Here is a 9219-nt window from a genome sequence, read left to right on the forward strand (position 1 = left end):
AACATTGATAGTTTGTTGTTTCTAGTTAACGTAATATTATTTTATGAGTTATAATATAATGATCTAGAAACTTTATGAGACCGATATAAAATTGTGTTATTTATGTAGTTTGTGAAGTAAGATGCTAGTGGTTATAGTTATGGAAGAAAAAGTGTTTCATATTAAATGCATGACTGCCATAACTCACACAAAGTATTTTATCATATTAAAGCAATTATGTAACGTGTGAAAATATGAGTCAAGTAGGAGAATGTTAGAAGTTTATTGTAATTTAAACTTCTGTTGTGACCTAATTATAATTATTTATAAATTATTAATGACTTAATCTCATCCGTTAATGCTAATGTTTGATGGACGCATTAGATTTAAAGGTAATAACACATATAAAGATATCTCTCTCTCTGCCTCTATACACGACGTCTTTTACAGTTTTCACTCACTGAAAATACTGAGAAACTACTATCGTGATGAACGTCTGCAAGAAAGAAAAAGGAGAGAAACCAATTTTAAAGTTTAATTCTACCATAACCAAAACTCATTATTACAACCAATTTAGATATGAAAATCACAACTCTTAAGATCTTAATTAATGCTTTCGCTAAATTAAGTTTACATGTGTTTTTTGGGAGCATGCCAGTTAAATTAAATTATTAGTAACCAAGTTAGAAATGTCGTTCATAGTTGTTTTATAAAATTAATTACTCCAAACTATCGTATAAAAAATAAAAATTTAATTTTAATATATTAATAATATATAATATTTTACACAATTATTTATTTATATATATATATATATATATATTTAAAATAATTATTTATATAATTAATATAAAATATAATTATTTTATTAATATAATATTATATAATTAAATCTACATGTAAAATTGATACTACAATGAGATAAAAAATTGGATTTGCTTTGCGTTACTGTGATGCAGTGGTCTCACTCTAATTAGCATGTAAAGAAACTACTATGGTCACAGGTGCAAGGTTGCTAATGAAATAAGAAATCACTTGCATGTAAAGAAACTACTATGGTCACAGGTGCAAGGTTGCTAATGAAATAAGAAATCACTTGATCACAATTTCTATGCATATGAGATGTTTATTTATTAATTATGTTACACAGACACTAATATAGAGATATGATGCCACATGAGAGATGTTGATACATACATTTTAAAATTTTATAAGATATAGAAACATGCATATATATAAAATATAAAAAAAAATTTTAAATATATCATAATGATATTTTGATATTTTATTAATATTAAAATATAAATTAATTTTTTATTTATTTTTAATATTTTATTTTAATTATTTAAGTATGTCCATGCATTTAATATTGTATCTGAAATATATCCAACACGCAAACACCTCAACAAAATATCTATACTTCGTAATTTTCTAATTATTTTGGTCATACACATACTCATCTATTTACACATGCTAAAAATTCATTTCTACCACAATCCAGAATGAAGAAATATCTATTCTCCAAGCATAGAATGACGAAATTGTTCAAAAAAAAAAAAGAGTGGCAAAAACAGAAAAAGAAAGCAAGACGCTATAGACCCAAAAAAAAAGTGTGTAATAATTTATTAAAATAATTTGTTCTTAGAATAGTAGGGGTTAACGGGTGAGAAAAAATTGAGCATGGTCAAAAACCTCAAAAAAAAATTTAAGTTGAATACGTTGGGCTTGTTTGAATTTAAGTGGCGGGTAGTGATGAAGTTTGATGTAATAAGAATTCGGGAGAGTGATGCTGCGGGATGAGAATATGTTGAGTCGGAGGGTGCCTCAAGTGGTTTACTGTTAATTTGAGATGAAATAATGTTTAAAATGAGTCGTTGTCATAAAGGAGAGTTTTAATTGTGTGTTGAAGGGGTCTTACTAAAAATAATTTCAATTATACTTTCTGTGGTGCATGGAGTTCATACAAAAGAAGAGAAATTTGCTGTGTGGGAGAAATTGAGTTATATTGCAGAGTTATGTCAGCCTTTATGGAAAACTTCAATGAGATTGTGCAGGTGGAGGGGAGAAAGGATCAGATTAACAGAGTTTTAGTAAGAATAAGATAAAAGAAGATATGTAACTGGTGGACTTCCGCTCAGCAATCTTGCAATTGGATTGACAGAATTTTGGTAAGATTAGAGTAGTTGAAGATGTTTTCACGAGTATAAAATTAGGAGTACAAAATCAAGAGTACACTATAAGAAAGAAGAGTACAAAAAATAATTGATAAGTTTCTTTGTATTTTTTTTAATTTTTTTATTTGCTTGTTGTTCTTACTCCATTTATTATGTTGAGCTTTCTTATTAAAAAAAAATCACAATCATAATGCTAAGAATGGAACCTTCGTTCTTGGTGTGGTTATTTACAAGGCAAAGCTCACTGGTATGTAGCTATTGCCAATAATGTTGATGTTGTTACTGTTGCTGTTGTTGTTCAAGCCATTGTTCTGAAAATCGGACTGGACCGGCCGGTTCGACCGGATTAATCGAGAACCGGTCATCTGACTGGTTCGTTTGATCCCTAAAACCTCTCTGCAAAAAATCGATTAAAAAATTGGTTGAACCGGTGGTTAACCGGTGAACCAGACAAACCGGAAAGGTTTTTTGAAGTTCCGGCTTTTTAAAATAGCCCAAAACGGCGTCATTTTGTGACGAAAAAAAAAAAAAAAAACCCACGACCAACTAACCTAACCCACCCTCAAATCATTCAGCACTCAGTTGTCACCAGACGCCTCCCTCAACCCTACTTTCCTTTTCCTCCAACGAGCAGAGGGACTCCACCATCCACACCACAATCGACGCCGGCAGTGAGCCAGTGACCACCAGCGGTTGCCACCCTCGTGGTTTGAAATGTCTAGCATCATCGTCGTCTGGTCTTCAGAAGAACACACACGACACACCCCACAACACAGCTATCAGCAGTGTCGTCGTCTTGAACTCTGAATACTGAAGCTTTTGGTGTCCCCGTCGTCGGCTTGTCGTCAACATCGTAGTCGACTAGTCGGGCATCTGTTGTGCCGCCGTGAATCGCAGTGAGTTCTTGGGTTTTTCAATTAGTTTTTTTTATTTAGTTTTAATTAGCTGTATGAATTGCTGGTTGCTGCAGTGAGGAATTTAGTTCAGTTAATTTTTTATTTTGTTAATTATATGAATTGATGGCTTGATGCAGAGTTCTTATTCTGCTTTTCAATTTTTCATTTTGTTAATTATATGAATTAATTGTTATGTAATTCTGAATTTTACTGAATATAAATTTGATATAAGTTCAATTTTGGAACTCTAGATTTTGAATTTTGCTATATAAGTTCAAAATTCTGCCCTATTGAATCAATCTTCATCTTCTAATTGTACAAAAACTATTCTCTTTCGTTGCTGTTATTGATGATTACTTTTCTCTTGATTATATTTGCCAAATGGGTTTTTATTGGTTTTATTTTTAATTTTTCTTCCCCTTTTTTTTCCGACCCAACTAAAAAAAGTTGAAATCATTTCCGATATCCTTTTCCATTAGTCCATACATTTACCAGATTTGAATAAGAACACGTGTGAAATGAAAGATAATAGACTATAACAAATTCTATTGATGTCGTAAAAAGAAATTTTGCATTAAAACAGTAGTGTGATGTTAATAATTAACTAGAAGCTAGCAAATTAGTGTGATTGAATATAATTTTTGATTTTGAATGCTGGATGAATTGATATAATCTTCTGGGTTATGAATTGTTATCGTTTTGAATTTTGCTATAATTGTTGGATGTAATCTGTAATTTGGATCTTTAGATTTTGGATTTGGATTCGCTTCTGAAGCCATGACAAATCCCTCGCCCAATTTAATCAATCATGGCATTCACAGACATGTTCCAGCATTGAAGTATTTTTTCTTTTGTTAATCTCTCTGTATGTTGTGTTCTCTTTGGCTAGATAAAGTCACTCTTGGTATGGGAATGTAGTTTAGAGGGTTTTATTTTTATTGGTACCATTTGTTTCTAAATAATGGAGAGATCATGTCTTAATTATTATGAATGTATTATCTCTATTAGTGTGTTTTTACTGAGCATCTTAATGTATTCCGTGTTAGTATCTTTTAGAAAACTGTTAATGTCTAATTTTGAGGTATAACACCCTTTAGTCTCATGTTGAAGTATAACTTCAAAATTATTTTCATATTAAAATTTTTAGATTTAGAAATTATTAAATCTAAATATTAAAAATTATATATTAAATTTTTAATAATTTTATTTATATTTAATTAAATCGGTTGAACTCCGGTTGAACCCCGATCGAACCACTGAATCAGTAAATTAGTTGCCTCACCGGTTCTCGCAACCTTGGTTCAAGCACATTACACACTCACATATATATATATGAGTTCTATTCACTACTTTTTTTTTTGGTCAAGGAGTTCTATTCACTACTTAATCATATTTATGTGTAGCATATTAAAATGCACCATATATTCGCACTCAACCAGCTGCAACAATGCTGTTATTCTTATAAAAAAAAAACAATGCTGTTATCTTTTTTTTGGTAAACATTATGCTGTTATCTAAAACAAAAATAGGTGTACAATTTTACAATTTATTTTAGGCCTAGCCCATAGCCCATACCTACATTTTTTTTTGTTACTTTTGAGTTATGTTGTATATAATATAATATATAATAAATTGTACGTTGTAACAACTTGTTACTTTTTTTTTGGTAATGCGTTGTACAATTTGTTTTATTTAGCATGTGAGATGATTATTTAGCCCAAGTATAGGTTTTTGGGCTCATTAGCCCAAGTATACTAAATAGCTACTTCTGACTTTTGGGCCGTAGCCCATTATATAAACGAGCCGAAGCCCATAATAGTATTGAAAAGCAAAGCTCCAGTTTGAGTCTTCGTATCCAACACGAAAGCAGAAAAAAGTTCAAAAAAGAAAAAGCAAAAGACAGTTGCATTGTGCGCAAGCAAAAGACTGAGAAGTGAGAAGGAAAGAAAAGAAAAGTCGAAGAAGAAAATCAAACTGAGAAAGAAAGAGGGAAGAATCCATGGACGTGATAAAGACGCAGCAGATATCGTCTCGGGCGATAGAGAAGGTTATAGTGCACCCACTGGTGCTGCTGAGCATCGTCGACAACTACAACAGAGTCGCCAAAGACACTCGCAAACGCGTCGTCGGCGTTCTTCTCGGCTCCACCCTCAAGGGCACCGTCGACGTCACCAACAGCTATGCCGGTACCCTACCTTCTTAATTTCGTAAACTGAAAACTGGACTTTCATTCTGTATAATCATGTAGTAGCATTGGTATCTAGGGTTAACAAGCCAGATTTCTGACTCAAGTTGGTTTGTTTTTGTTGTATATAACTTGATAATCGATGCTTTCTTATTGAAATTAGGAATTACGAATGTGCTTATTATCATTAATTAGTTTTGTAGTTCACACAGGATTTTGAGCTACAGGGTTATCTGGTGGTGCTTTCTGTTATGGTTGATTTTTATTTTCTTAGCGTTCAGTTAGTTTTCCTAACTATAATGTCCAAGGCCTACCTTCATTTTAGAGGACATGTTTCTCGCAATTTATGTTAAGAGATCATTTTGACTAGGCTCTGCGTTGGTGTGTTACTATGATTTATTGATGTAGTCCAGTTGAGTTTAATGTATAATATCATTACTTCTATCATCTGTTCTGGCTTTTTTTTTATTATTATTTTAAGAGCTATTAGGAAAAGTCTATCTTGCAGTAATTGATTGGGTTCTCTAATAAACAGTGCCCTTTGAAGAAGATGACAAGGATCCTAGCATCTGGTTCCTTGACCATAATTATCATGAATCAATGTTTTCTATGTTTAAGAGAATAAACGGTATGCATTTGGCGAATTTGGTACATATTTCCTTTTCATGTATCCTTCTTTCATATGCACATATCTCATCTAATAAAAAATTGATCTCCCCTCCCCCCCCCCCTTCTTTTTTTTTTCTTTCAGCAAAGGAACATGTCGTGGGCTGGTATAGCACTGGTCCTAAACTGCGTGAAAATGACCTCGACATTCATGGACTATTTAATGAGTAAGTTTATTAAACTGAAATATTGAGTAGAGCATCACATCGGTTAATCTCCGTAACCCGACCACCCCCCCCCCCCCAAAAAAAAAAACAAAAAAACAAAAAGAAAAAGACAAAAGCTTATTGACACTCATCTGGCGACTTATCTCCCTGTTTATAGTAATGAATAAAATGACAATGTCATGACCCGATTGAAATATTATGATATATTCTGTGTTTTTTTCTTGGCTATTGTTCACCCTTTTCAACATCTCTTATGGATCTATATATTAATCAAGCTCAACATTGTTGTTGCAGCTATGTTCCCAATCCTGTTTTGGTTATAATTGATGTGGAACCTAAGGAGCTTGGAATTCCAACAAAAGCTTACTATGCAGTTGAAGAGGTTAAAGAGGTAGAATTTTATGTCCTTATAAATTTGGTAAAAACTTTATACCCCGGATCTATTAGTATCATTGCAAAAGGTGGTTTTGCTCTATGTAATGGTGAGAGCTACCTAGAAGTCGCTTGGAACTTAATCCTAGGTGTAGGAACTGACAGATAGTTTATGCTGAATTCAGAATGCCACTCAGAAAAGCCAAAAGGTCTTTGTTCATGTACCATCTGAGATTGCTGCTCATGAGGTTGAGGAGATAGGTAATCCATGGAATGTACACTTGCTGCATTTTTTCCCCGTCATTTATGCTATTTGCTTTGAAAATGTTGTAATGCTGAAGCTTTTTCCCACATGGTAATCTGAACAATTTTTCCTGTCTTACTCTTTTGCAGGAGTAGAACACTTGCTTAGAGATGTGAAGGATACAACAATTAGCACCCTCGCAACAGAGGTGTGTTGTTATACTTGCTGATTATTTATGAATTCCTTTGTGCTTGTTTTCTTTCTCTTGATGATCGTTTTCGTAGTTGTTTCTCCCGAAATAGTTTTGGTTCTTTTGGACAAAAGAATGAATTCCAACTATATGTTTTGTTACATAGGTGAGTGGAAAACTCACAGCCTTGAAGGGTCTGGATGCAAGACTTAAAGAGATAAGGAGTTACCTTGACCTTGTCATTGATGGAAAGCTTCCATTGAACCACGAAATCCTGTACCATTTGCAGGTTTGCTTTTCCTATTCATGTGTAATAAATGCTGATCCTCTGATGTTATCAATTTTCTTGAATCTAGGCCAAATTGCTCCCAATCTTCATCTCTTTGAATATTTCATCTTTTAAATGGTTTTAACCCATTTTTGCAATTTCTTCAGGATGTGTTCAACCTGCTACCAAATCTTAATGTCTCCGATCTGATCAAGGCTTTTGCAGGTTAAGATCTCTACCTCAGAATATTACCTCTTTGTCCCTCTTCATGTAATGTCCTTTCTTGAGTGTTGATCCTTGTCTCTATGCAGTGAAAACCAATGATATGATGCTGGTAATTTACCTCTCATCCCTCATCAGAAGTGTAATTGCACTCCACAATTTGATAAATAACAAGGTAAGATACACTATCCTGAATCTTGCTACAAGTATTTCTTATTGTTGGTTCCTGATTTTGCCTTTATATTTAGTGTTTTAGTATAAGAACATTTTGGCACAGATAGGTGAGAGAATCAAGATTGTCCTCCTTGATGTGCTTTTAGTGTATACCTGGTTTTCAGAAGTCATACCTGAAATAAATTTATTAGGTGAAAGATACTGTGGTTGACGTGTTCTAATGTGGGAGGTGTAATTTCAGATGCTTAACAAAGAACATGAGAGGACAGAAGACTCCAAATCAGTACCAGTACCAAGTGCAGCTGCAAGTTAGTGTATGAGGGATTGTGATTGGAACTATAGAGGCTGATATTAATTGATGATTTATTACATGGCAACTGAGATTATTACATCATTACCTCCATTGATCTTCTGGCGCATTTCTACTGGGATTAGTGAAATACTTGTAATATGGAAAAATGATCTTATACTTCTCTTGAGCTTCATTTATGTTTTTATTTATTTTTTAATCCCCCTCTCCCTTTGGTACCCTGCTCAGTTCTGGTTTGGGAGCTATATTAACAACATTTGAAGTACTCAAAAACCATTAACAAACTATCAGGATATTAGAAATGTACTATCCACATGGTAACGAATTCATGTAGTGCTGCCGGTTGAAATTAAGATTTATGAATACACCATACAATCCAGGTCGCTGTTTCCTTACGCTGTTGCTTATTTTCTCTCTATCATCAGAAGCGTTTCTTTGAAATGACGGAAGAGAGGGAAAAGCGAATAAATAAAAAGGATATAAATAGATTCTTAAGAGGCTGGTTCTACTATGGAGAAAGAATAATGTGGTCCTCTAAGGACCTGGGAGGTTTTATAAAATAAAAAAGTTGTAGGGGAAAGTTGTAGGTTCTTAACTGGAATTTTTTAAAATAAATAATTTATTTATTTTAATTATAAAATAAATAATTTATAGCGGATTTACCAATTTAAATGGATGACTCATCTTTTTTATTATTTAAAATAGACTGTTTAACTTTTTTATTATGTTAAATTGTTTATCTTTTCTATTATTTTAAACGTTTTATTTTTAAGAGTTTGGTCCAATTTTAAATTATTTTTGTGTCCACTCTGACAGGAGAACACAGAGACACTAACAAGAGACACAATTTATTTTTTATTTTTTATTTTATTATTCTTTTTAATTTATTATAATTATATTTTTTATTATTATATTTTTCTTTTCAAATTTATTAATTAAAAAATGATAATAATTTAAACTTTTATAAATTGTGCTAGTTTATCACTAAATAAAATATAACAACACTAATTTTGTGTCTTGTTTTCAAAGTCTTGTCTTATCCTATTTTTAAAACCAAATACACCTAAGCCATTAGACTAATTTAATTAAACTTAATTATCGAAATATCTTTGTTATATATATCACGATTAGATTAATATAATAACGGAAGACAATTGAACTACACATATATTATTCACAATCTAATTTTAGTCATTTTAAAATTAAAAAAAATAATATATTAATCTTTTTAAAATTATTTTTAAGGAATTGTTATATGTTTTGGTTGAAATCAATGCTTTGATGAAACAATGTATATAATCAAGGATTATTATTATTATTATTATTATTATTATTATTATTATTATTATTATTATTATTATTATTATTATTA

The 9219-nt window shown here is 31.8% G+C and overlaps 1 protein-coding gene across 1 annotated transcript; it reads left to right on the top strand.

Moving 5' to 3' along the window:
* The first annotated feature begins 4892 nt into the window (after positions 1 to 4892).
* LOC112784297 (26S proteasome non-ATPase regulatory subunit 7 homolog A) lies at positions 4893 to 8242 on the top strand. The gene is made up of 10 exons (XM_025827450.3): positions 4893 to 5235; positions 5770 to 5862; positions 5986 to 6067; positions 6362 to 6458; positions 6625 to 6700; positions 6833 to 6891; positions 7040 to 7162; positions 7309 to 7366; positions 7453 to 7538; positions 7779 to 8242. Exons 1-10 carry the CDS (start codon positions 5049 to 5051, stop codon positions 7848 to 7850), a joined length of 933 nt encoding a protein of 310 aa, XP_025683235.1. The 5' UTR covers positions 4893 to 5048; the 3' UTR covers positions 7851 to 8242.
* The last annotated feature ends 977 nt before the right edge of the window (positions 8243 to 9219 follow it).

This window comes from Arachis hypogaea, chromosome 20 (assembly GCF_003086295.3).
Source record: "Arachis hypogaea cultivar Tifrunner chromosome 20, arahy.Tifrunner.gnm2.J5K5, whole genome shotgun sequence".
Classification (NCBI taxonomy): Eukaryota; Viridiplantae; Streptophyta; class Magnoliopsida; order Fabales; family Fabaceae; genus Arachis; species Arachis hypogaea.